This window comes from Moschus berezovskii, chromosome 4, assembly GCF_049115385.1.
Source record: "Moschus berezovskii isolate FMDL1 chromosome 4, NW_MosBer_1.0, whole genome shotgun sequence".
NCBI classification, from domain to species: Eukaryota; Metazoa; Chordata; class Mammalia; order Artiodactyla; family Moschidae; genus Moschus; species Moschus berezovskii.
The window spans coordinates 27,945,485-27,973,247 of NC_142463.1; the positions used below are offsets into that span (position 1 = coordinate 27,945,485).

The 27,763-nt window shown below is 56.4% G+C and overlaps 2 protein-coding genes across 5 annotated transcripts in view; one reads left to right on the top strand and one right to left on the bottom strand.

Moving 5' to 3' along the window:
- The first annotated feature begins 251 nt into the window (after positions 1-251).
- Positions 252-26,379, top strand: PODN (podocan). 2 transcript variants are annotated; one of them, XM_055401327.2, is made up of 12 exons: positions 272-397; positions 815-908; positions 8,030-8,340; positions 9,738-9,831; positions 11,352-11,416; positions 13,002-13,111; positions 14,387-14,543; positions 14,841-14,956; positions 15,648-16,305; positions 19,755-19,903; positions 20,983-21,190; positions 23,601-26,379. In XM_055401327.2, the coding sequence occupies exons 1-11, from the start codon at positions 326-328 to the stop codon at positions 21,161-21,163; spliced, it is 2,007 nt and encodes a 668-aa protein (XP_055257302.2). In that variant the 5' UTR covers positions 272-325; the 3' UTR covers positions 21,164-21,190; positions 23,601-26,379. The 2 variants fall into 2 exon arrangements, with proteins under 2 accessions (XP_055257303.2, XP_055257302.2); XM_055401328.2 differs by lacking the exon at positions 815-908 and having other exon boundaries at positions 252-397; positions 23,601-26,362.
- SLC1A7 (solute carrier family 1 member 7) overlaps positions 26,379-27,763 on the bottom strand; it is a 59,103-nt gene continuing 57,718 nt past the window's right edge. For all 3 annotated transcript variants that reach the window (XM_055401334.2, XM_055401332.2, XM_055401333.2), the window contains one exon: positions 26,379-27,535. In XM_055401334.2, the coding sequence (XP_055257309.2) occupies positions 27,317-27,535 (219 nt within the window). In that variant the 3' untranslated portion in view covers positions 26,379-27,316. The remainder of the gene's footprint in view (positions 27,536-27,763) is intronic.

Below are 27,763 nucleotides of genomic sequence, written 5' to 3' on the forward strand. Positions count from 1 at the left end.
GGGAACTAGGAAGCGTCGCGGGCTGGGCACCCCGCCTTCCCAGTCTCCTAGAGAGGGGCGGGGGCGTGGTACGGCGGCCCCGCCAGGGCGGAGAGGGGTGAGGGGTCTGCGCGGCGCCTCTTCCTCCGGGGGAAGCGGGGCTCAGCCGGGTCCAACGCCGGGAGGGGCAGGCCCTCCCCTGCCCGCGCCTGCCGGGACCCTACGCCTGTGTCCGGAGGAGGCCGGCGTCCAGCAGATGCTCGCGGGGGGGTGGGGGCGGGGGAGAGGCGGGGAGAGAACCCACAACAAAACTTGCGTCGGTCGCCGAGCGCACGGCTCGACTTGAATGGAAGGAGCCCACGCCCGCGGAGCGCAGCCGAGACTCGGGAGAGCGCGGTCGGCCGGCGGGGCGCAGCAGGTACCGGGCGCAGGCGGCCGGGTGGGCCGAGGGCCGGGACCTGGCTGGGCAGCCGACTCGGACTTCCCGCCCTGGTACGATGGCCCCAGCAGCTGGCCGGGGGGCGGCCACGCATCTCGCCCCCTCACTCAGAGCCCTACACGGAGGGCGCAGCCGGAGAGATCTGCCTCAGGGGGCGCGACCCTCCTTGATCCCGACCCGGCGGGGGCCTGTTCCCATCTCCAGCGGGAGGCTGGTCCCAGCCCCGGCCCCTCCCGCTGCGCACATCTGGAAAGAATCTGCGGGCGGATGGGAGGGGGGAGTGGAAGGACGCGGGCAGGCGACAGGGAACGTAGGGGGCAGGTGGAACCGGGAAGGGTAGAGGAGCCCTGTACTTGGAGCCTGGTCGCTGAGTATGCCCGTGTCTTTTCACGTCAGATCATCCCAGGTAGCCCGCTCTTCGACCCCTTTACAGATAGAGAAACTGAGGCCTGTAGCGGGGCAGAGATCTGCTCCCGGGACGCGCGGACAGGTGAGGCGGAGCCCGCGCGTCCCTGTCCCAACCCGCTCTGGGCTTGGCTCCTCAGCCCCGCGCCGCGCAGTCGCTGAGCCAGAACTCTCAGCTGGGGCCCTGGTATCTGTCTATCCGGATGCCTCCCCGCTAGGACAGCGGGACTGAGAAAGGGGTTGGGGGATGACGGCGGAGTGCAAGGTCTGGGGCGAGGCCGGCGCGCCCCGGAGAAGGCGCTCAAAGCTCCCAGGCTGCAGGTCCTTAAACCTCCAGGCTGGCCTGGGCGGGGGATGCGATCCGGCATTAGAATACCTGATGCGCCGTCAGGTGGAAGAGGGGGCGGCGGGGAGCTGCTGGTGGCCTCCGGGGCTGGGGCTGAGGCTGGGGGTGGGCGGGAGCTGCAGCCTGAAGTTCAGGAGAGGAGCAGGCGTGCTTGCGGCAATGATCGTCCGCATCCGAGTCCGGGATGCGCGGAAGGATGCGTGCGCACCCTGCACCTTGCAGAGCATCACGGAAAGATGGAGGGCCACACAAACTGGAGCGTCTACCCTTGGACTTCAAGCTGGTCCAGGAAAGTGATGCTGTGGTCAACCCAGCTACAGAAGGCTCCACTCGGAGCCCCTGGGAGGTCATGTTCTTTTAGGGTCCAGGGCCAGCCTATTCAAGTTAAGAAATGTCAGATTCACGTGAATGCTTTTATGAAATCTGGAGGAAGCATCTTTGTCCCTTCCATCTGAATCTTGGGACAGGAGTGACTTAATGGTTGCACCTTTAGGCCTGGTAGAGTCCCGCATAAGAGCTCGGACCATGATCTGCTTAGAACCCTTGATAGCTCCCTATCAGCAACCCCTTAGCAGAGTGCCTGATACCCTTGAAAACTTGACTCTCCCTTCCCTGTTTACCCTTCCTTAAACACACCTCCCTCTTTACCCTCCCCACATTGTGCCTTTGCCCATGGCTTGCCCTCTGCCTTGAGTGCCTTTTCCTCCCCTTTGTCCACCAGGAGAAACCCTACTCAGTCTTCAGGACTGGCCCAAGGCTCTGAGCAGGAGTCAGAAGACACAAAATCTAATCCTGGCCTTGCCTTTAAAATACTAATCAGTAAACTGAGGAAATCAGACCAGATAATAATATTGTAGATCTTTCCAAGTCTGCCTTTCACAAATACATTCCTTCATTCAGCAAACATTTCCTGAGCACCTGCTCCTTGCCTAGGGAGTCAGGGAAAGCTCAGCAGAGCCCTGAAGGGTGCTGCGGGAGCATCACGGAACTCCCTAACCCAGCAGGAGCGGCTTCCCAAGGCAAAAGCATTAGAGTAGCAGCTTGCTGGGGATGAGCAACAGTGGGAGCCTCTTTATGCTTTAGTTTTCTCCTCTGCGAAGTAGGAAGACTAATTCTTAGTCTTGGGATTTCTGTTGTAGTCAGTAAGATACAGCTGTTGGGGCCCAGCACAGAGCAGATGCTCAGCCAATCTTTACTGAATTTGAATGGAGGAGGGAGGTGATGCTGGGGGCTGAGGACCGACCTCCTGATTTGGATCTCCCTTCACCTTCCTTCTTCCAGTCCTGCCTTAACCCCTCATTTAAGCAGTTCTGGGCCTTAAGGTTTGGTTCCTGGTGGGTAGGGGTGGGTGGCTGACAGTGGGTTCCAGCTATTTCCACAGAAACAGCAACCCCAAGTATGTTGCACTTGCTAGGTTCCAGCATCGGCTGGGCATGTCTTTTCATTGACTCCTCATGAGGAGCTCTTGTCTCATTGCCTAGACTAGTAAACAGAGGCTCAGAGCACCGAAGCGACTCATCCAGGTTCACACAACAGTTCAGATTGGAACAACTCCCATAGGCTGAGCTGTCCCTCGCGCCTAACGGTGTGAGCTCTGCCCATCAGGACTGCTCAGTCTGGGGACTTCCAAAGCCTTGAAAGGCTGTTCTTCCACACACAGCTCCAGCATGGCTCAGCACAAAGAAGGGACGTGGGGGCTTATCTTGCTCCACATTCTTAGAGAAACAAAGTAAAATATTGAGACTCAGATGGGTCAGTGATGTCACCAAAGTCACAAGCATATGAGGTGGTGGAACTGGAGCTACCCAGGATCCCAAGGCCCTGAGGGTGGCTGGCCAAGCTGGAAGAAGGGGGACATAGAACTGGGGCCACCACTCTCCAAGCCCTGCCTGTTACTCCTCCCACTCCCTTGAAACCACCTCTTCCTCTCCATCCTGCAGCTCAGCAGCTCCCTCCGCCTAGACCCTTGCCTGCAGCACTGCACAGCCTCTGTGAGCTCCCTCTGGCCCCTCCAGAAACCTGCCTATCCCACCCTCCAGTTCTTCAATAACCTCTCATCTCTCCAAAGATAAGGGACACTCTTCCTAATCTGGCTTTCGACTTTTTTCTTGGCTTGGACCATGGCCACTGCCCAGTCCTCCAACCCCCACCAGATATTCTAGTAAGCTTTGTAGATGTCACATGAGTGCTCTTGCCCCAGGGCCTTTGCACACACTGACCCCCTTGCTTGTATCACCCATTTCCTTTTGCCTGATAGTTATCCTTCATGGCTAGATAAAGCATTGCTTTTTCTTGAAGCCTTCTTGGCCTCAGACATACTTAGGCCTCCTCTGGGCCCCCGTGGATTCTAGGTTCCCTCTATCATACTTCTGATGACACTGGTATTATAATACTCAATTTATACAAAATGTCTAGACCAGCACTGACCAACAGAAATATGAGAACCACCAATGTAAGCCATGTGTGTGACATAAAATTTTCTAGAAGTCATGTTAAAAAGAGTAAAATGAAACAGGCAAAGCATTTTTTAAAAAATGAATTAATTTACTTTTAACTGGAGGATAATTGCTTTACAATATTGTATTCATTTCTGCCATATAGCAACACGAATCAGCCATAGTTATAAACATGTGCCCTCCCTCTTGAACCTCCCTCCCACCTCCCACCCTGTCCCACCCCTCTAGGTAGTCACAGAGCACTGGGTTTCAGCTCCCTGCGTCATATAGCAAATTCCCACCCTGCTGTCTATTTTACATATGATATTGTATGTGTTTCAATGCTACTCTCCCTATTCACCCCATCCTCTCCTTCCCCCACAGTGTCCACAAATTTGTCCTCTATGTCTGCATCTCCATTCAGTTCAGTTCAGTCGCTCATTCGTGTCCAACCCTTTGCGACCCCATGAACCGCAGCACGCCAGGCCTCCCTGTCCATCACCAACCCCCGGAGTCCACCCAAACCCATGTCCATTGAGTCGGTGATGCCATTCAACCATCTCATCCTCTGTCGTCCCCTTCTCCTCCTGCCCTCAACCTTTCCCAGCATCAGGGTCTTTTCCAATGAGTCAGCTCTTTGCATCAGGTGGCCAAAGTATTGGAGTTTCAGCTTCAACATTGGTCCTTCCAATGAACACTCAGGACTGATCTCCTTTAGGATGGGCTGGTTAGATCTCCTTGCAGTCCAAGGTACCCTCCATTCAGTTCAGTTCAGTTCAGTTCAGTCGCTCAGTCGTGTCCGACTCTCCGCGACCCCATGAATCACAGCACGCCAGGCCTCCCTGTCCATCACCAACTCCCGGAGTACACTCAAACTCATGTCCACAGAGTCGGTGATGCCATCCAGCCATCTCATTCTCCGTCGTCCCCTTCTCCTCCTGCCCCCAACCTTTCCCAGCATCAGAGTCTTTTCCAGTGAGTCAACTCGTCGCATGAGGTGGCCAAAGTATTGCAGTTTCAGCTTTAGCATCAGTCCTTCCAATGAACATCCAGGATTGATCTCCTCTAGAATGGACTGGTTGGATCTCCTTGCAGTACCCTCCATTACTATCCTGCAAATAGGTTCATCAGTACCATCTTTCTAGATTCCATATATATGCATTAATATATGATAGAAACAGGCAAAGTTTTAATAGTTTAGCTCAAAATATGCAAATATTGTCATATAATACTATAAAAAATTAATGAGATATTTTGTTATTAATATTAATGAGATATTTTACATTTTTTGTACTGTTTGAAATCCACATATACCTACATTTTATACTTATCAGTTCAGTTCAGTTATAGCACCTCTCAATTTAGTGTAGCCATATTTCAAATGCTGATAGCCATATGTAGCCACCGTATTGAGCAGTACCCATGTGAGGTTTTTAAGGGCAGCAGCCATACCTGAGTCACTTGTTTGGGTCCTCAGTGCCCAGCTGTGCTTGGCCCAGGGAAGGGCTCATGGCTTTGTGGTTAAGACCCAGGCTGGGAACTTGGCCTTGCCACTTAACAGCTGTGTTATATTGGCCAACCCCGTTGGGCCTCAGCTGCTTATCTATAAAGTAGTGGTGATAATTTTTCAATATGGTTCATCATGTTAATGTAAATTAACATAATGTTAATATAAATTAAATATTTGTATAGATACAGTGTACAGATCCTTACAGATGCAAAACTGAAGGTGAAGGAGGAGAACTAGCTGGTTTAGTGAGTGTATATAAGATTTGTGGGGCGGATCCTTCTTCTTGGCCTCCTGCCCTGATTGAATCTGGGGCCTGGGCCTGTGCCTATACTTTACCTCCCAGAGTTTGGATCTGCAGTGGGGTCAGACAGGCGGGCAGGCAGGCTAGGGAGACTCAGGTCTAATGCAGGTGGCTCCAGGGGTTGGAAGCTGTTGAGATAGCTGGGGGATTATAACGTGCCCTGGGAATGACGATCAGTAGACTGGCCAAGGATTTATTGCCCATTTAGTCAGGGCATGAGGCAGAGGGGTGTGGTAAGGCAGGCAGGGCCAGGCTGTAGCATGCATCCATCACTTTTGCTGATGGAGCCTGGGAGCCGTGTGTGCTTGGGCCCCCTGCTTCTCTGCTGCCTCAGGGGCATGAGTCTGCCGAGGCCTTGTGGACCTACCTATGGGGTCAAGCTAGTCTGGCTGCTGGCCCTCTTCTCTCTCCTCACAGCTTTCTTTCTGGGGCCTCATGCACCTTTTACAGGGCTCACGTAGGCTGTTGGGCAGTGGTTATTTTACTGGGGTCTGCTGCCTCTTGGAGACTAAGGGCAGGGACCTTATCCACTTTACCTGTATCCCCTAGGCCTAGCACAGGGCTGGGGGCAGATGGGGCCTCACCTTTGAGAGCTGGCTGAGCCAACGAGTGAGGCAAAGCAGTATCTGAAATACCGCAGCAGCTACGGGCAGAGAATTCACCGAAGAATGGAATGTGCAAATCTTCAGTGAGGAGGCGGGCCTAGCACTGGACCTGAAAGGCACAATCAGGAGCTACGCACTGGAAGGGGAAGAAGCAGGGGGCTTCTGAAGCGGACAGTGTTGTGGTTGGGATGTCAACAGTGCCCATGGATCAGATATTAGTGGTGGAGCTAACATTTATTGAGCACTTACTGTGTGCAGTACATTGCATCCCACTGACTCTCACAGTCTCCCCAACAGGAGAGCTCTATCCCACCCAGTTGGAGGGGGAGGAATGTGAGATTTAGAGGGTGGCAAAGCTTTCCCAGAGTCACAGGACTGATGAGGACCAGAGCAGAGCTCACAGCCCCAGCTCTCTGGCTCAGAGCATGTCTGCTTAACCAGACATCAGTGTCATCATCAAGCTCCAGTTTGCTCAACCCTCCCAGACCCAGAAGAGCCTTCTAACTACTGGGCTATGATCCCTGGGCTCATGGTGGGAAGAGATGCTCAGGCTTCAGAGTGGGTGCGCCCAGGCTTGGACGCCTGTCTTGTAGTACCTGCATTCGTAAGCATCACAATAGTGAGAGCAGCCTCATCATCCAGTGGGTGCCGGGGCTTTGCATCTGCTTTCTTGCTGACTCCCTCCAAGGAGTTCTGAGGTTAGATCTGTTACCTGCATTGTAAGATGAGGAAACAGGCTCAGCAAGGTCAGAGCCACCAAGCAGTAAAAGGGGACCTAACCTGGGTGTGTATGACTCCAGAGTCAGTGTACCAGAGCTACTGCTTGTCCCAACTTACCATACCCCAGAGATGTTCGCTCAGTGAGTCTCTTAAAGGGAACTCCAGTGACCAGCCCAGAGCTAAGCCATGCCCATGGCTGCCTGGATGATGGACCCCCAGCATCTTCCTCAGTGTCCTAAGGCCATCCCTCTACCTGCTCCTTGCTGCCTTAAGGGACCATGCTGGGGAGAGGTCACTTGCAGGTGGCACTTGATCACATGAGCACTGCAGGTCCTGGTGAGGGCAGCTGAGGGTGCAGACACCAGAGACAGGACTTGAGGGTTTTTCAGGTAGTAGCAGCTCCATTCACTAATGACTACTCTGTGCCCAGCATGCAGGGACAGAGAATGGCTCACAGCCCTGTGTGGGAGAAACACAATACATCCCATTTTCAACTCATGCCAAGCCCTGGGGGAACAAAGTGATACAGGGCCCTGGGGCATCTCATATGCCAGGGGACCTAACATTGGTGTTAGTTCTTGAAGAAACTGCTGATTGCACAAGAGGGGGGTGGGGGGTGGCGGTTCTAGGCAGAAGGAACAGCACGTGCGAAGGTCTGGAGGGAGGAAGAGGAAACAGACAATAAGCAGGGTAGGTGAGTCTGGGAGCTGGAAGAGAGGCAGGGCCATGTCCTGAAGGTCCTGGAATGGCAATCGGAGGTGCTGGGGCACCTCAGACCTGTGGTGTCCCAGAGCTGTTGCTGGTCCACCATGACCTGTGGCTGCTCAACAAAGGACAGCCGCCCCTCTCCCCCATCACTGCCTGTGCCAGGATAGCAAGAGCTCAGCCAAGTCCAAGCCAAGCCCTGCAAGTCCAAGTTCTTCCCAGGCCTCAGCTTTCCTTTCTGTGAAATGAGGGTACAGATCCCTTGAGGCAGGCCCAGAGAGGGTTCTGGGAGGTTTTGCAGATCTGCTTAAGGACAGTAATTCAGCTCACCTGCTCCCGACTCCCACCCCTGCATCCCCCCTGCCCCCAGCCGCCAGAGGGCAGCGCTGATAAGGGGGTGTGGATGGGAGGGGAGCAGCCAGCAGAGCTGGTGTGTGCAGAGGACAGGGTCCAGAGGGGTGCTCTGCCCTGTGGCATGGAAGGCCCCAGCATGACTTCCATGGGCCCTAGTCCCTTGGCTGCGCTACCTGATAGGTTAAGTCAGCCCTGGCCTCTGGGTGAGTCTGAATTGACCCCTCCTTCAGGCACCATGGCCCAGGGCTGGGCACTGCTGCTCCTGCTGCTGTTGCCGCGGCAGCTGGGAGTGGTGCTCGCAGCGAGGGCCCCAGGGTTTGGCCGAAGCGGCGCCCGAAGCCTGAGCCCCGAAGAGAATGAATTCTCGGAGGAGGAGCCGGTGCTAGTCCTGAGCCCTGAAGAGCCCGGGCGCGGCCCAGCCACCATCGACTGCCCTCGAGACTGCGCCTGCTCCCAGGAGGGGGTCGTGGACTGCGGAGGCATCGACCTGCGCGAGTTCCCTGGGGACCTGCCCGAGCACACCAACCACCTGTCCTTGCAGGTGAGGTTGGGATGCTGTGCCAATGGTCACGGTCACCGAGGGCTGCCCCGCACATGAAGGCTCCCATCCTGGAACCACCCCCACCCCCACCACAGTCCTTGCCCCTGGCCTCCCACCCTCCGGACACAGGGCGCTGGGGCAGGTCAGACCGAAGGATGGCTCCACCAGGGGCATCCCGGCTCTGACATCCCGGGCACAGAGCACTGTGATGTTATAACCTGCTTTGTCTCGTGGGAGGAGTCTGGGCTGAGGCTGTCAGTAGAGTCAGGACCTGTCTGAGATCTGACACAGACCTGCCCTCAGCTGACCCTCTGGGAAGACAGGGTACCTCGGACACCATTATGGACCAGGAAAGTGAACACACAGCAGACCCCTGAAGAGCACCCTGGGGGATCGGGGGGTCCAGTGCTGTCCCCAGCTTAGGCCCAGTCTAGATTTTAGAACATCCCGAAGTGGGACACAGCATTCCAGATGAGAACTCTGGGGGCACTGATGCGACCATAATCGCCTTCATGTAGCCCTGAGGGACAGGGATGGGCTGCTGCACCTGTTTCCAAAGGAGACCAGGCCCAGAGAAGGACAGTGACCGACCCATGGTCACGCAGCCCCCATGGGTCTGCACTGGTGGTGGTGGGAGCCCAAGACCAAGGTAGCCCCTGAGGCAAAGAGACCAGCTGAGGACAGGACTTATTGTTGGTTCACTCACCAAGTAGCTCCTGTGTATCAGCTCTATGCTTCTGGTCCTGTGTGGGCTGCTGGGCAAGTAGGGAGGTCTCAGACATATATTGTCTGTGAGGCGCTCACTGTCTATCTGGGAGGCAGAGACCTAAACAGGTAGAAAGAACAGACAGAGATTGAAGGACTGGTGCTGTGAGGCCAGAGCAGCTCCTAGTCCAGCCCCCAATCCAACCCAGGAAGGCTTCTGGAGGAAGTGCTACCTGACCCAGGTTTTAAAGCATCCCAGGGGGAAGTAGGGTCCCCTGGGCCAGGAACCAAAAGTGGGTTTCCAGCTTGGGGAAGGGGAGAATGGGCTGGGGTCACCTGTCACTAAGTGGGAACAGTTCTGGAGGGAAGACAGCATTCTAAGTTTGAACTGCCTGTGGATATCTGTGTGTGTGTGCGTGTGTGTGTGTGCGTGTGTGTGTATGCCTGCACTCTTAGAAGGGGGGCCCACACCTCTGCTGTGGTTACTGCTGTGCCTGCAACACCCGCACCTGGGCCTGGCTCAGAGCCAGTCCCCAGGGTCTGTCCACCATGGGGCAGAAACCCAAGGGAGGGGCTCAATAGAGGAACTGGCTCCTGGGAGTGGACTGAGGTGGGTGCAGGCCTCTAATGGGGCAGGAGCCCTGGGCACCCCCTTGTGTTGCCTCCTCACCGTCCCCACCTCTCGCCCCTAGAACAACCAGCTGGAGAAGATCTACCCCAGGGAGCTCTCCCGGCTGCATCGGCTGGAAACGCTGAACCTCCAGAACAACCGCCTGACTTCCCGAGGTGAGGGATTGCCCAGGGCTGGGGTCTGGGACCCCAGACAGGAAACTAGGTGCCTATGGGGAAAGCCCCGCACTGCAGACCCTGGCACGTGGGAAAGAGCAGGCCTGGGCCGGACTGGCCTCCAGATCCATGGCAGGTGCTCCCTGTGGTTGCCTAACGGTCACCGCTGGGTGTTTTTGAGACCGGGGAGTCTGATCAAGGAGAGGTTTCAGAGCAGCTCAGACTCCAGCATCCGAGGAATCACAGAAGGCCTTTAGAATCCTCAAATTTTAAAAGTTGTTTTTTTTGATGATGATGAAAATAGTTTCTAATTATAGTAGAAAATTTGGAAATATAGAAATTAGAATACAAAAAACCCCCACTCATTATCCTGCCACTGCCACCTGAAAACTGAAAGTGAAAGTCGCTCAGTCGTGTCCAACTCTTTGCAACCCAATGGACTATACTGTCCATGGAATTCTCCAGGCCAGAATACTGGAGTGGGTAGCCTTTCCCTTCTCCAGGGGATCTTCCCTACCCAGGGATCGAACCCAGAAATCCTGCATTTCAGGTGGATTCTTTATCAGCTGAGCCATGTGAAGTTCATCACTATTGACATTTCGGTATATTTCTTTCCATTAAAAAGAAAGCATAATTTATACACCATAAAGTTTATCCAACTTAAAGGTGTAATCTGGTGAGTTTTTATAAGTTTATATGTTGTACAGCCATCACCACAATCCAATCCAGTCCTTTTTCTTTGTGGTTTTAATTCATAGCTGTACTGATACTATCGATACTATAACTGTTATAATTGTTTTGTTTCACTTAGCAGTTAGCTCAGCAGCATTTCTCATGTTGCTGAGAACTTTCCAGGACCATCATTTGACACAGGGTATTCCACAGAGGGATGCCGCACAGTTTATGTAACTGTTCCCTCTTGTTAGATACTTGGGTGAGTCCCAGCATCTGAGGGTCTGGGAGCTCAGAACCAAGTGTCAGAGGCGACCTCAGGACTGGAGAAGGGCCAGCCTGGCTGGGCTCCTAGTGACAGCCGGGTTCTGACACCACATCTGCCAGATGGGGCAGGAGAGGGCCAGGTGCAGGGCGGGGGTGGGAACGGGCTCAGAAGCCATTGCCCTGCCCTACCCTGCCTGGGGCTGGGTGTGAAGATTCTCTCTGACCCTCTGGAGCTGTCCCCAGGGGCACACTCCTTCTTGGCAAGGTCCTCTGCCCTGTGGCTTGATCTTTTGGGTGCCCATTCCCACCCAGGCTGCCCTGAGAAGGTGAAGGATCAGTCATCTCTCAGTGGACACTTGCCATCTGCTCTTCTGAGCCTGGGCCTCTGAGAGTGGGATTGGGGGTGGGGTGGCACTGGGCAGGCCTGTTGGGACTGGCTGGGTAGGGTTCAGAGCCGCATCTGCCCCAGGCAGTGCCTCCCTGTCGTGGCAAGTGGGGTGGGTGTGGGGTGGTCAGTGCTCACGTGCTCCCCTGTAGCGTCTCCTTCATCCAGGGCTCTGACCGATGCCTGTCCTTTGAAGGGCTCCCGGAGGAGGCATTTGAGCATCTGACCAACCTCAATTACCTGTACCTGGCCAATAACAAGGTGAGGGGCCCGCAGCAGGGCAGGGTGTCTGGGGCTGAGCTCAGGGAACTTTCACCAGGGCCTCTTTTGGGCCAGCTGCTGGGTTCCTATTGGTGCTCAGACACAGCCCAGACCCTGTACTGTAACACAGGGCTTCAGAGTGGTCAGATGATGACTGAGGCCAAGGCCTACATCGATGTAGTGGGGTGAGAGCTCATCCCCATGGGGAGGGGGCATTGGAGGGCTTCCTGGAGGGACAGCATTTAAAGGGCCATGAAGGGTAATGGGATTCCAACCAGAGGCCTCAAGGGGGAGGGCACTGCAGTAAAAGGGACAGCATGAGTGAAGGTACAAAGGCACTCAAGCTCACAATATTTGGCCCGTCCCAGGGTTCTGTCCTGGCCCTTCTCTCTAAACTCCTAAGGTGACTATCTCCTCCTTGGTCTATAACACCCATCTACATCAAGGCCCATCCAGAGGCAGTCTGCAGGCTTTCCCCTACTCCCACGTGAGACTCACAGAGCCACCTGCCTCCTCAGCATCTCCCCTGGATGTTGATAGAAATAGAACTACCCACTCCCACCACAGCCCTCCTGTTGTCTCCCCATCTCTGGAAGGGGCATCTCCAACCACCTGCAACGCCATTGGTCAGAGCCAGGAATCCAGGAGTGCTTGGCTCACCCACGTCTGCTCTCTCCACAGCTCCCCAATCCCCTGCCCTGCCCACCAGCACAGGACAACCCACCTTCTCATCTGTGGCCCTTCTCCTCCAAGCAGCCAGAGGGGTTTTTCAAAATCTTGCCCAACTCTAGCTCTATATTGTCCCCTCACCACTTAAAGCCCTCCCACGGCTTCACCCTCTGCCCAGGAGGAAACCCACACGTCTCCTTGAGGCCTGCAGACCTGTGTCCCCGGCCCTCCTGGCTTTCTTAACTCATCTCCCCACTGGCTCCCACCCCCAAAACCTGGCAGACCCCCCCACATGGGCCTCTACTCACTACCCCTGCTGTGTGGGTGCTCTCCCACACAGATGGCATGTAGAGTGCCGTCATCTCTTCTCCAATCACCCCACAAAGTAGTTCATTGTCTTCAGTCTGAATTCCTGGCACAGCAGTGATCACTCTCGATGCTTTTATTCCTTGTGTATCATCTTCTCCACTAGGATGTAAGCTTCTGGTGTGGGTGGTGTGGGAAGCGATCTGTGTCTTGTTCCCTAGGACATGTCCAGGGCCTGGAACTCTGCCTGCATATTGCAGATTTCAGGGAGTACTGTCGAGTAAATGAAGGGTGGATACCATGCACTGGGGTTGGAGAAACGTGGGTGCTCACTGTGCCTGCACAGAGGGCCAGTGTCAGGGGGGCAGTGAGGGGAGAGGCCAGGAGAATGGGCAGGACAGGGGACAAGATGGAGAGATTTGAATGTCAAGCTCAGGACTATGCGGAGCCACAGAGGTTCTGGTTTTGTGTTATTGGGAACTTTAGAAAGATGGCTCTAGTTGCAGAGAGGAGACAAATTAAAGGGGCTCAGATGAGCAGCAGGCAGTGTGACTCCATGCTGGCCTCTCACCCTCCACTGGTCTTTCTACCCCAACTCTTCCCTTCCCAGCTGACCTTGGCACCCCGCTTTCTGCCAAATGCCCTGATCAGTGTGGACTTCGCTGCCAACTATCTCACCAAGATCTACGGGCTCACCTTTGGTCAGAAGCCAAACTTGAGGTCAGAGGTCAGAGGGGGACCCTGGGCTTAGGTTGGGGAAAGGGGGGAGCTGAGGCAGAGGCTGCAGGCCCTGAGTGGGGTACAGGCAACCCAGAGAGGAGGGATGGGCAGTGCAGTGCAGCCCTGATGCCCCATGCTCAGGGCTGAGGTGACAGACATCCAGGGCTGCAGGGGCACAGGGTCTGGAAGGCTGACCCCCTAAAGGAGAAGGCGTCAGCCCAGAGGTGAGGACAGAGGGTGATGTCTGGGGAACTGTGGGAAGCAGGTGAGGGTATTTCCCTCCTTGCCTAGCCCCTGGGAAGGGAAGCCTCTTCCAATAGGCAGAGCTGCCCTTGCTGAGAGCTGCTCTGGGTGAGGCCACACAGCCCAGGTATGTGAGCGGGGGTGGGGGGTGGGGGTGCTGGGGAGGAGAAGGTGCTGACAGCCTCAAGTGCCACTCTGTCCCTGAATCTGTCACCTCCATTCTCTCCATCCCCCGGAGAAGCCAGTGCTGCTGTATATGGCTCCGTCCCACAGACGAGAAGACTGAGGCCCCAGAGAGGCCAGACAGCAAGAATGAACTGCATTGCCTATGGATTTCTTTTATTCGTTGTCTTCTCTCCTTGTAATATGCTGGCTCCAGGAGGGCAGGGACTTGTTGGTTCTGTCCACTGCTGTATCTTTAGGATCTGGAACGGTCCTGGCACATAGAGGCACTTACTGTATGCCAGTCTTCCAGACCCCGTGCCCCTGCAGCCCTGGATGTCTGTCACGTCGGCCCTGAGCGTGGGGCATCGGGGCTGCACTGCACTGCCATCCCTCCTCTCTGGGTTGCCTGTACCCCACTCGGGGCCCGCAGCCTCTGCCTCATTCCTTGCTGAATGTGTGAGGGGTCACCTCCTCTGAACCCAGATCCTGTGATCCTGTGCTGGGCACTGGGGACAAAGAGGTGACAGGGACAGGCTCCATTCTCAGGAGGTCCCACAGAGCTCAGAGCCAGCTGTGTGGACAGGCAGGGCCTCCAGGGCTGCAACACTTGGGGAACAAGTGAGAACCTTGAAGGTTATGGAGAAGCAGGGACTGGGGATCAGGAAGTCTTGTTTCTTCCACTAACTTGTGGGATGGTTCCTTCGTCCCCCTCGTCTATGTAGGGGGAATTGGATTTGGTGGAGTCTGAGGTTGTTGAGATGGGAAGAGGGTGCCCTGGGCCACAGGCCCGACCTGAGCAGGGTCTGGAGGCTCACCAGGTGAGCTGGTGTGGGGATGGTTGAGGGGAAACCTGAGCCTCGCCCCCAGGTCGGTGTATCTGCATAACAACAAGCTGGCGGACGCCGGGCTGCCGGACAACATGTTCAATGGCTCCAGCAACGTTGAGATCCTCATCCTGTCCAGCAACTTCCTGCGCCATGTGCCCAAGCACCTGCCACCCGCCCTCTACAAGCTGCACCTCAAGGTGGGAGGGAAAGGGCGGGGAAGAGCACTGCCCGAGCAGGGGGAGAGCCCAGGCCCACATGGGCACAGTCATGAGGCTGCGGGGCCTTGGGCACGAGCCGGGGAGAGGGGCACAGAATCCATCGCAAAGAAGCAGACAGAGACCCGGACACCTGGCCGTCAGCCCCACACTGAGTCCTTTAGGCCTGGGCCCTCTCCCCATGGCTCCCCCAGACCCCTCTTCATATCTCATCTCAAGGCTGTGTCCTTGCGCCTTGGCTGTCCCTCATGGCCCCTTTCCCACCCTCCCATCTCTCAGAACAACAAGCTGGAGAAGATCCCACCAGGTGCCTTCAGCGAGCTGAGCAACCTGCGTGAGCTGTACCTGCAAAACAACTACCTGACTGATGGGGGCCTGGACAATGAGACCTTCTGGTGAGCCCCTGCCTGGGTCTCAGTGTGAGCTCTGCCCTCAGGAGGCCCCTCCCGGGGCTCACCTGGCCGGGTCCTTGCCCACCTGCCCCTGGCCAGTTTTCTCGAAGAAGGAACTTTAAGGCTTGTGCCTTTACTGACACTTCTGTCCCGAAGAATAGCGCTATGTAAGTCCTGCCCAAATTCTAGTAAGGCGAGGAAGTGTTTGCAGAGGCTGGCTTCTTGGTACAAAGTAGAAACTCAAACATTCTTGTTGAAGGCAGATCTATTTTCAGTGTTTTAGGCCCAGGGTAGCCTAAAAGGACAAAAGGCTTTAAACAGTTAGTCTTCAAACAAATCCTGTGTCAGAAACCATGCTGCTGCTGCTGCTAAGTCACTTCAGTCGTGTCCAACTCCGTGTGACCCCATAGACGGCAGCCCACCAAGCTCCCCCGTCCCTGGGATTCTCCAGGCAAGAACACTGGAGTGGGTTGCCATTGCCTTCTCCGAGAAACCATGCTAGATCCTTCTTATACCAATGTATCATTGAATCAAGCCACTGAGAGGCTGCGAGAGGACTCAGTTCCCCACTCAGCTAGTGGCAGAGCTGGGATGAGTTAGAGGGAAGTCCCCTGCCACCTCCCTTGGGAGTAATGTTGGAAACAAGTGCCACGTGGGCTCCTGCCCACAGACCTAATCCCCCGCTTCCCTCCAGGAAGCTCTCCAGCCTGGAGTACCTGGATCTGTCCAGCAACAACCTGTCGCGGGTCCCGGCGGGGCTGCCGCGCAGCTTGGTGCTGCTGCACCTGGAGAAGAACGTCATCCGGAGCGTGGACGCGGATGTGCTGACCCCCATCCGCAGCCTGGAGTACCTGCTGCTGCACAGCAACCAGCTGCGCGCGCAGGGCATCCACCCGCGGGCCTTCCAGGGCCTCAAGCGGCTGCACACGGTGCATCTGTACAACAACGCGCTGGAGCGCGTGCCCAGCGGCCTGCCCCGCCGCGTGCGCACCCTCATGATCCTGCACAACCAGATCACCGGCATCGGCCGCGACGACTTCGCCACCACCTACTACCTGGAGGAGCTCAACCTCAGCTACAACCGCATCACCAGCCCGCAAGTGCACCGCGACGCCTTCCGCAAGCTGCGTCTGCTGCGCTCGCTGGACCTCTCCGGCAACCGGCTGCACACGCTGCCGCCTGGGCTGCCACGCAACGTGCACGTGCTGAAGATCAAGCGCAACGAGCTGGTCGCCCTGGCGCGTGGTGCGCTGGCCGGCATGGCCCAGCTGCGAGAGCTCTACCTCACCAGCAACCGGCTGCGCAACCGGGCCCTGGGACCCCGTGCCTGGGCCGACCTCTCTGGTCTGCAGGTGAGGGGCCAGGGCCGTGCCCATATAGGGTACTACTGGTCAGGCTGCCCTGAGCCCACCCATCTGCTGGCCCCGGGTGAGGGGGGGAGCAGGAGGGCAGGGCCTCTAGAGAAGGGCCTGCTGGGCAGCCTGGGCATTAGGGTATGGAGCCTGGGCCATGCCAAGGGTCTGGGCTCATGGTACAGCAGCGCAGGGCAGAGTTCAGCTGGCAGGCAAGGCAGAGCTTTCCACCTGCAGGGACAGGCTTGAGGAACCCTGCAGGGACAAGGGGAAGTTGTGGCTGCAGGTGGGGTGGCATTGTCCAGGAGGACTGAAGGACAGGGACAGTTCAGGTGGCATGAGAAAGTGGAGCTCTCCCACCTGTGGGCACAGGATAGGTGCCTGGAGAAGGCTGGGCTTGGGGGAGGGGAGGTTGGCAGGTGCCTGAGGTGGGCTAACCTCACCAGGCTGCAGAGTCTAGAGGAGTGAACTTGAGGCTTCTGGGACTGACCAGTGGCTGTGGCTCCTGTAGCCACAATCCGAGACAGGAGGGCTGTCTGGCCATGTGAACTGAGGCTCCTTGGTTACAAGTGAAGCCTTCCGACCCAATGAAGGGCTGAAAGGGAACTTCATTAAGGAACCTGGGAGGCTCTGCTGTTTTACCAGGACCCCTCTCCCAAATGTCCTCAGGCCTTGCTCTGCCCTTTTTCGCAGGGCTCTGCTCAAATATCACCTCATTGGGAGGTCTTCCTTCACTGCCTGCCACCTTCCTCTGCTTTGTTTTTGTTCATAACCCTCTTCCTTCCGACAGTAGGTCATCTGTTTACTTGTTTGTTTCCTACTCTTCCTGCTAGAACAAGGCGCAGGCGTTTTCATCTGTTGTGTTCACTGCTGGACCAGGGCCCTGGTTGTGGGAGGCACACCATACATGCTTATCAGGGGAGCTGTCAGGGTGGGGACGTCTGCGGGGAGTGCAGGGGAGAGGCCCTGAGAGTGGGAGGCAGGGAGGTGGGGCTGAGCCCCGAGGGTGGGAAGTGGGAGGCGGCTGGTCCTACAGGAGCAGCCGGAGTCTCTCCACCCAGAGAGCCCTGCTGAGTGTCAGACACCAGGGTCCAGCCACCTGTGCAGTCTCTCTTGTGCCAGTTCTTAAGGGGCCCCAACCCCATTACCCTCTCCTCCACACCTGCTCCTCCTGCTGCATTGGCTAACTTGCTGAAGGGGGTGACATCCACCTGGGTGTCCACAGGAAACGTGGATGCTGCCCTGACACCCCCTTTTCCACACTGTCTGACCCCCATTGCCCAATGTTACTAAACCTGCCCACTCTATCATGACATCTTCCCATCTCTCCACTTCTCTCCATCCTGCTGGTCAATCAGAAAGTCCAGTCACCCCCATATCTTCCTGGACCTCAGCTTCCTAGGAGCATTCCACTTCTATATTCCACATGCAATCAGCAAGTATCTTGAAAAAAAAAAAACATGCTCACTGTACACCCACCCAGAACCCTCCTTTAGAACCCAGACCAGAATCCTGGCTGTGGCCTTCAGTGCCTGGTCTGCCTCTGCTCCCAGCTGCGCTTTTGGGTTTCCCAGATGCCCTGGCTTTGTTTATACTGTCCTTTCGGCCAGACGGCCAGTAACACCTACTCACTCCTTCATTCTACTGCTGCTGCTGCTGCTACGTCGCTTCAGTCGTGTCCGACTCTGTCCCGTCCCTGGGATTCTCCAGGCAAGAACACTGGAGTGGGTTGCCAGTTCCTTCTCCAATGCATGAAAGTAAAAAGTGAAAGTGAAGTCGCTCAGTTGTGTCCGACTCTTCGAGACCCCATGGACTGCAGCCTACCAGGCTCCTCCGTCCATGGGAGTTTCCAGGCAAGAGTACTGGAGTGGGGTGCCATTGCCTTCTCCGGATATGTGTATAACCCACTGATGGAAGAATAGGGGAAAGGCAGGACTCACAGATGTTCTTCTCATCAACCAGAATGCCTTTCATTTGCATCTTCTTTAGTAAGGACAGTGAGTCGGCTACGAGAATCTTCTTACAGCCTTCATGAAGCAGAATTTGTGAATTGTAGTCTTGTACTACTACTACTACTGTTCATTCTACTAGCTGATACCGAAACCTCACCACATGCAGACCCAGTTCTAGAACTGAGGACCTAGAGGGGAATAAGACAGATCCAGGGCCTCCAAGAGCTTATCATATACCTAGGACTCAGCTCAATTGTCACCTCCTCCAGGAAGCCACCAACGATGGGCAGGTTCAATGACTGTCTGGGTGAGTCCAGTCAGGAATGGGGTATTTGATGAAGGTCTTCCTCAGCCTGTTGGATCTTTGTACAAGCAGCTGCTCTCACTGCTCCAGAGCTCCCGCCTGTGTTGGCTGCTATCTATTCCCCCGACCCCGATTGGGCTGGATCAGACCCCTTGCCCAGACTCCCTTATCACAGCCTGGTTCCACTGCTGTCATTGTCAGATTGCTGTGCCCATCTCTCCTGGCAGCCTGGCTGAGGAAGTGTCTCAGTGGATTCCATGTCCCCAGTGTCCATGGGCACTGAGGAGGTCTAGAATGAATAAGGAAATGCTGGATCCATGTGGAAGGAACTCAGTGGGGAGCAGGGAGCCCTGCTGGTAGAGAAGGTGACATGGAGGCTCCCTAGGGTGCCTGAATTGTGTGCTTCCCTGAATCTGGAATCTGGACTTATGGCCCCCAGTTCCCTGGCCCTGAGCCCCAGCCTGTCAGGGTGAGGAGGGAGCTTGAGATGATGGAAGCCCACCTGTAGCTACACAGTTGTGTATCAGGGCAAGGGTGCTGACAGCCTGAGGTGCAGGCAGTGAGCCAGGCCCGGGCATGTCCAGGTCTCCTGCTGCATCTGTGCTCTGCTCCCTGGGAAAACCATCCCATTTCCCTGGCCACCTGCTTCCTGGCCTCTAGGCCTGTGGTGAGTCTGACACTGACCAGCCTGGGGCCTGATTGCCATGCCGGGGTCACTGTGGGCTTTGAATCCTGGCCCTTGGCCCCTGACCCCATGGCCCTGAGATCCACAAAGGAGCAGCCCCACCCCCATCCTCATCTGACAAAATTGGGTTGTGATTTAAAGACTGGAGGACACCTAGTCCCTGCCCTTCTGGGGTCTTTAGTTTCAGGGAGGTGACGGGTATGCTAAGGAGGAAAGACTTTAGCACCCAGACACTGTGGCCATGAATTCATGTGGCTGGGTGGAAGGAGCAGGGTAGGATATACACCAATTAGAATAAGGATTCGGAGTCACCAGCCCCGGCTTCCAGCCTCTACGGGCCCTATGGCCTGCAATGAATCTCTGAACCTTTCCAAGCCTCTGTTTTCCCATCTGGAAATGGGGATAGTTATAGAGCCCACCTCACGGGGTTATGAGATTTAGAATGCTCTGGGTCAGTGGGAGCTTTGCAAGCTGTCAAGTGCTGTATCTGCCCTGCTCACCCCTGCAGCTGCTCGACATTGCCGGGAATCAGCTCACGGAGATCCCCGGGGGGCTCCCAGAGTCGCTGGAGTACCTGTACCTGCAGAATAACAAGATTAGTGCCGTGCCCGCCAATGCCTTTGACTCCACACCCAACCTCAAAGGGATTTTTCTCAGGTAGGAGGCCCTGCCCCTGCCCCTCAGGGGGCTGCCCAGCTCCAGCAGAATGGTCAGGGCCCATGGGAACCACTTGCAGGTGGAGGTCAGTGCTTGAAGCAGTGCTTCCGTAGAGCAGAACCCTGGTTACATCACAGAGCCCCACTGAGCTCCTGTTCCCTTAGCTCTCAAGGGTGGAGACAGTCCTGGCCAGGCTTGGTCAGGTTCACTGGTTTGTGAAAGGGCTTTGGAAACTTTAAAAAGCAGAACTTGTGGGCGTTCTTGATTTTCCTGTGGCAGGAAGGGGCCACAGAGAGCATCTTCCCAATTTACAGCTGGGAAAGCTGAGGCCCAGAAAGCGCAGGTGACTGTTGTGTCCACAGCTGGACAGGCTGGGCCCGGGCCTCAGACCCAGGATAGCAGATGTGCAGGTCATCGCTGGGTTCTGGGGGTTTAGGATGATTCAGGCGACCCGGCTCCCCAAGGAGAGCAGAACCAGAGTGGTTCTTCCCACCATCCCCCTCCGAGTCAGACGGATCAGAGAAAGGCAGCATGTACAATCCCAGGGGCTTTGTGGCCCAGAAGGCTCAGGCTGGGTGACATCAGGGTGCAGTGTGACCTGTGCCTCGGCTCCTGCAGGAGACTGAGTTACAAAGAGTTGAGGGGACCTGAGATCAGAGCCCAGCCTGCCCCTTCCCAAGCGTAAGTGTGTCCCCGACCCACTGTGGCCCTGGCCTTTCCTGTGCCCCTCTACACCCAGCACCAAGGTGACTTCAGGCTGGCCAAAGAGCATCCCCAGACCTCCAGGTTAATGCCAGTGGGCAGGCTGGGAGGACTTGCTTGTGTCTGCCACTCCCAGATCATAGTCAGAGCATACATGGTGGAGGCCTTCTCTCCTCTGTACGGGGTCACCCTTCCCCGCTGCAGGAGCCACACAGAATACCTTGAGCTCCCTGTGATGGCCTGGGCTCCTAAGCCCCCTTCTTTTGTGCTTGCTGCGTGTCTTCCTGGAGGGCCTGTCCCATCCACCCCACTTCTGGGCTGGGTCACTGTGGGGACACTGGCTAATGGCACAGACCTCACGTGGGTGCCCTGCGCAGGTTTAACAAGCTGGCTGTGGGCTCCGTGGTGGAGAGTGCCTTCCGAAAGCTGAAGCACCTGCAGGTCTTGGACATAGAGGGCAACTTTGAGTTTGGTGACGTTTCCAAGGACCGGGGCCGGTTGGAGAAGGAAGAGGAGGAGGAGGACGATGACGAGGAGGAGGAAGAGGAAAGGCGATAGTGTCTGGGTGAACCGGATCTGACATAGGTGGGTGGTCTGTGTGGGGTGCCCTAGCCTGCTTCACCACACTCCTGCTCCGGACCCCAGTCTAGGGTCTGTCTGTCCATTCTCCACCCTCTGTACCCTGCTTCATTGTTCATTTTGCAAATCTGTTAGAGCTGTCAGTGTGCTCAGGCCCTGGGTGTGAGGTTGGGGATGACAGCATGCCAGCGGGAGGCTGGTCCATGCCAGGACCTCCAACCACAGGGATGCATCCCTAATGGGACACACCCAGGGACTGGGAGGGAGGAAGCAGGGAGTGGATATGGGGGCCCACCAGGAGGCTACTGCTGCAACCTGAGCCAGAGATGCTGGAGGTGGGCAGGGAGGATGCGGACGCAGATGGGCCTGAAAGGGGTCTGGAGATGCAGACTCGAGGGGCCCAGCTAGTCCTGCTGGACATGGGGTGAGGGAGAAGGCAAGATCCCAGCTCTAGCCTGGAATTCCAGGTGAACGACAGTGCTAGGAGGAGCAGGTCTGCCCAGGGTGGACTGGCTTTTTGGATCTGGGGCTCCAGAGTGAGGTCTGGATGGAGAGGGAGGTCCAGGAAGCGCAGGCCTTGAAACAGTCCCTGAGGCTGGGGGAGCTCTGCAGGGAGAGAGGACGGAGGGGGATTGCCAGCTGGAGGGGAGCGCAGGAGGGAGGGGACAGAGCCTCAGGGGAGGGGGCAGAACTGCAGACAGCCCAGGACTGAGGGTCATCACACGTGCACACAGTGCCCCAGTGTGCAGACACTCACACTCACCTAAACATGCACGCACATGCACAAAGCACTCACACACACACCGCGCGTGTGCACACACAGATACACTTGCACATACTTTATTGTGTATTCACAGATGCAGGACAAGCACAGCATTGCATATACTCATGTGTGCATGCGTGTGAGTACAGACACGCACGCCTCCCCAGGCACATATGCCCTTGTGTGCACAGGTGCACACACACACATACGCGTGCATGCCTGTTATGCATCCATGCACAGGAAGTGGAAGGAATCAGCTGTGTGAGCACGGCAGAGAGACTGATGGAGCTGAGCATGGCCATGGACCCACTGGACTTATCTACAGGGAGGTCACCGTGACCTTGTGGGGAGCAGTTTCAGGGGCAAGGAGGGTGGAGAAAGTGGCTGGAAAGGAGAGGGTTCGGGGATTATAGACAAGTCTGTCGAGAAGTTTGATTGCGAGGAGTTGAGTGAGGCTGGTGGTGGGAAGGATGCATGAAGCTCAGGCAGGATTCTGTTCTTGCTGGGCCTTTGTTAAGCAACGGAGCTGGTTTGAATGCGATGGGGAGGAGCCCGTGTTGAGGGAGGAGTTAAAGGCTTGAGAGAGGAGAGCTGGGTGTAGCCACACCTGTGCAAGCAGGAGGAAGGACTAGCTTGGGCAGGAGGGTCAGTTCTCCCGAGGCTGCAGTCACATGCAGGTCAGCGGCTTCGTGGCTGGATGTGAAGTCACACCCACCCGATGCCTTCTGGTTTCTCTGTGCAACAGGTACTCAGCAGACCAGGGTGGGTGTGGAGACGATGGCCAGTTGGATCCTTCCATGACTGAGGTTTTGGCCAGGAGTGTGAGACAGGAAGGCAAGGAACAAGGAAACTGAGGGTGCTGGCAAGAGAGAGGCTGCCGTGCAGATGCTGGGGCTCAGGCTGGAAAGGGAAGGGGTGCAGTTGGGAGGGGTTGGTCTCCTGGGGGAGGAGGTTGGAGGGTGGGCATGGTGGTGGGGAGTAGCCAGGAGGGGAGGTGTGGTCAGGAGAGATATCACAGTAAGCTGAGTTGGGGGTCCAGGGGCCACTACTATTAAGATGTTTAATTGAAGTAGGGTCTGAGACAGAGGAAAGTCTGAGTTGGGTTGAGGATCCTGTGGAGGTTATAGGGAGGAGGGAACAGGGGTCCAGCTGATGGCAGAGAGAGGAGTGAGTGTGCTGGGCTTGCTACCTGACTGTGGAGGGCAAGCCCAGAGGCAGTGCTCAGGAGTCTCCATTCTTGACTCCTGGGCCCAGGGGCGTGAAGATGGAGCCCCTTATCTCCATGCACTGTCCTCTGGCAGAGCCAGGGCTCAGTGACTGGGGTGACTAGCCATTCAGTGGGGGTGCTGGGGCCCTCAGGAAGACACTGTGGGTCCCTGGGTAAAGAGAGTCTGCCCCTCTGGAGGACACTGACCACAGTTAGCAGCCCCGGGAGAGGCCAAAGGGGTCCAGAGGTTTCCAGTCCACACCAGGCCCACAGGAGCACCTCCCAGTGGGCGCCCCCAACTGGCTCTGGACTCCCAGGGCAACTCCCCCTCAGGCCTGCAATTGCTTGACCCTGCCAGGGCCCCCAGCTCTAATCCCCTTGGCCCCAGCTGGGCTTGGTGGGCAGGTCTGCCTTGGCCTCCCCTGACTTGCCCGTGTGTTCTACAGGACGACGGACCGCTGGAGCCTTTCTGCAGCACGTGCCTGAGCCCTGCGTGCCCCCACTCTGCCTTGCTCACAGACACTCCCAGCGCAGCACCCACCAGGCCCCACTCCACACATAGGCTGGACCCAGCCTCCCCTCCCCACCCCTTCCCAGTCCATCCACAGCCAGACACTCACACACAGCCAGCTACACAGCATCCTCCAAACTTCCCCCTGTCAGCCCCACACTCAATGCTGCCCTCAGTCCCTGAGTCCTACAGATGAGGCAAAGGGTCTGACCAGCCCCAGCACTCATGGGTACCTGCTTCCTGCCCTGTGGACACATGTACACACACACACACACAAGTCACATGCAAATAGCTCTTCCAAGCATCTGCCACCAACAGCTCTTGCCCCAGCCAGAAATGGCCAGTTCGCCATCTGTCTGTCTGCCCCCTCTGTCTATCCCTTGGAGAAGACACAGAGTTATCTCCATGCTATCTGCAGCCAGGTGCCTGCACCCTCTGGAACTCACAGACTGGGTTTTCTTCCTTTCTCTCCATTTGGGGAAAAGAACCTTCAGGACTGCTGCCTTGGCCCACTGGTCACGCTCCCCAAGGCCGGGGCAGTCATTCCCCACCAGGCCCTGGCTGGGCCCAGACACAGCTTTGCTGGACGAGCCCCACTGAGGCCAGAGGGAAGGTCTGAGGCTGCTGGGGCCTTGGGCTGGAGCTCGGTGGAGGTGGCAGGGCTGGGTGGAGCAAGAGCGAAGGGCCCAGCTGCACCGATGAGAGAACTTTTATATTCTTTGGGCCTGAGGGGAGTTCTGGGTGCCTTTTTTTTTAAATTCTTTTTTAAGAAAGAAAAATGAAAAAAACTTCAAAGCTGATTTTTCTTGTTACAGAAAAACTAATATAAAAGCATTACCCCTGTCTGGCAGCCTGTGGCCGTGTCTGTGTGTGCTTCCTGCCAGGTGCTGGGCTCAGGCCTGGCCAGCCGGGCAGGACTCAAGCACTTCAGCACCTTCTGACCAGCAGGAGTCAGCGCAGAGTTCAGTTCTGGGGGCCCACAGAGTCATCCCATAGAAAGAAGTCCAGGGACGCAGGGTTTAGGTGAAGGTGAGGTGGCCTGGAGGCACGTGCAGCCCCTCAACTTGGTGGAGGTCAACAGGTTAGGCCGGGACCACCACACAAAGCCTCTGAGCCCACTCTGTGCTCCCTAGGGGAGCAGAGGACCTGCAGGCTTTGGGCTGCTCAGAGCTCCTGGGCACTGAATGGGCATGACTGATGGGGTCCGTCCATAGAGGATGCTGGGATGTGAAGGGGGCTGGAGGCAGGCCTGGGAGCTGGAGCAGAACCCACCTCAGGGCCCTGGTTCCTGCAGGCTTGCCCAGAGGTGGCAGACTAGCCCAGTGTGTCACCATCACCAGCGGGGCCAGAGCTGGGCCAGAAGAAGGCAGCTCCAAGCTCAGAGCAAAGAAGAATGTCTGCCAGACAGAGCTGCCCCACAGTGGATCACATGCCCCGGAAGTGGTGGCCCTGTGCCACTAGAGGTGTGTAAGCCTGCTGCTTTTGAGCCCAGTAAAGAGCAGCTTCCTGACCTGTGTGGAGCAGATGCCGTTGCTCAAGGCAGGCCACACCATGGGAGAGTTCTGATAGCTGGACATTTGATCTGTCATAGGTGATTAGGCCTTAAGGAAGGAAGGATGCTCCCAAGGTGGATTCTACAGCCTCTAGCCCTGTAGTGGGAGGGGGAGCCTAGGGCCCTTCCTGGACTCTTCAGATTATGACCCTGGAAGGGAGATGGAGGTAGTTCAGGAGTGGGGCCTGGGAGGCAGGTGGTGGTTGCTGTTCAGCCGACTCCTGGCGACCCCATGGACTGCAACACTCCAGGCTTCCACATCCTTCACTGTCTCCTGGAGTTTGTTCAGACTCATGTCTATTGAGTTGATGATGCCGTCCTACCATCTCATTCTCTGTCGTTGCCTTCTCCTCCTGCCTTCAGTCTTTCCCAGCATCAGAGTCTTTTCCAGTGAGTCGGCTCTTTGCACCAGGTGGTCAAAGTATTTGGAGCTTCAGCTTTAGCATCATTCCTTCCACTGAATATTCAGGACTTGATTACCCTCCTCATTCTCTGACTGACCCTGGAAGGTTCATCCCCTCCCCCAGCTTCGTGGGCTCCATGGTGCAAAACCCTGGGGCTGTATCTTCTCCCCAAAGTGCATCCAGAGCAGGCTGTGTGGCCAGGGTCTTCTGTGTGCCCTGTGAGCCTCCTGGGGACACCGTGAGGCTGAGGAGAGTGAGGGAAGGAGAGTCTGAAAACTTCGTGGGCACATCCCCTGCTTAAAGCAAAGCATTCACCGATGGGAGCCAGGCTGGCTGAAGAAATGCGTTTCTTTTGTGAGGACTGACCTCAGGGTCCTGCCTGTAGAACCCAGGCTATGAGCAGAGTGGTCTGTCCACACTGTGGTTCCCAGACAGGCCCGTGGGCAGCCCATTGTGTTCTCTGCTTCCTGCATGTAATGGCTCAAGCAGACCTGTCCTCACTCTGGCCACCAGGACAGGCTCATCTGCACTCTGGCTGCCCAGGCAGGCCCATCCACACACTGACAGCCCAGACAGACCTGTCTACACTCCAGCTATGCAGACAAGGCTGTTTACATTCCGGCTTCCTGGACAGCCCTGTCTGTACTTGGACTGCCCAGACAAGCAAGTCTGTGCTTTGCCTGTATTAACCCAATAAAGAAATGCTGTTTTGGGTATGGTCACTAAGCCCACAAGACTTGAAAAACAAAATCCCTTTATTTAGTTATCACTGAACTTGCAAACACAGAAAGGAATAGAAAATCTAACTCCTCTTCATCACATGGGCTTTGGGGCAGGGGGTGGGGAGAGTGCTGACCCCAGGGCCATCTGGGCAGCTTGACCAAAACATCCCAGGTGAGTCTGCATCCCCAGTCCTGGCTGGCTCACCTGTCCAATGGGAGACTAGCCCAGGGGTTTCTAGCGGCCCTGCAGCTCTGGTGAAGACATTTTCATCTCCACATCAGATGAGCTTTATGGCCTAGCTTTATGCTAGGCCAGGAGATGGGACAGGCTGTGGCACATGGAAGGCAGTGGGTCTTAGCTTTAGGCTGGGCCCGTCCTTGGGGAGAGCTGTTGGTCTGAGGCCATGTGTTATGGGGCTGGGTGGGGGATGGCCTGGGCTGGGACACAGCTGGGGCAGAACCAGGACATTGCTATGTCTTCATAAATTGAAAGCAGTGGTGGCTCTTGGGCTCCTGGAGAAGGCAGAGCCTTCCTCTCGGCATCTGACCCTGCAGGCATCCCTGTCCTCTGGCAGGGAGTGGCCAGGGCTTGAAAGCCTTGAACTAGAGTCCTAGTCCCGATATCACTTGTTCCGAGATCTGGGGCAAGTGTTTTCAGCTCTCAGAGCCTCAACTTTGTGATCCAGAAAGTGGGGACCATACCCCTGCCTGCCATCTGCACAGGCCAACCCACTGGAAATGTCACAGTCGGGGCTCAGGCTACACCTGCCTGTAACTCTCCAGCTGGGACCCCCATGTGCCGTCTTTCCCCTTTCTTACACTCCACTTTCCGTCAAGTGGAGCCCACTCTGGACTCTCAAGGGTGGGGAGATATTGTGAGCCTGGCCCTTGTGCTCAGAAAAGTAGTGAATTGAGATCCTGCCCTTGGCCCCTAACCCTGGAGGCCTTCCCCGGGCCCTGCAGTTCCTCAGGCTCAGACATTGGTCTCGAGCTCGCTGATCTCAATGGTGCAGTGGTCCAGGCTGGTGGTGGCTGGTTCCTCATCCTGCTCCACCTGGACGGGGACGTGGTGGGGACAGGAGGGACCCAGGGTCAGCTCTGCGGCCTCAGCCACGCTCTTCACACAGCCGTTCTGCTGGGTCGCCACGATTTCCTGGAGGCTCACGGGCTTGGTCTCACAGGGCAGCGGTTTCTGGGGAGAGGAAACAGGTTTTGGCAGCAGCAGGAGGGACTGAGGTTAGACAGTAGGGAGGACTGGACAGACAAAGGCTGGGGACAGTCTGATTGATTTTCCTACAGACATGCTGTGAGAACTTGCTAGGTCATAGGGCCTCTCTGGGCTCCAGTTCCAAGTTATCCTGCCCCCTGGGACTGTCTTAGAAGAGGAGGCACCTGCCCCCTGGGATCCAGTGTGGGAGTG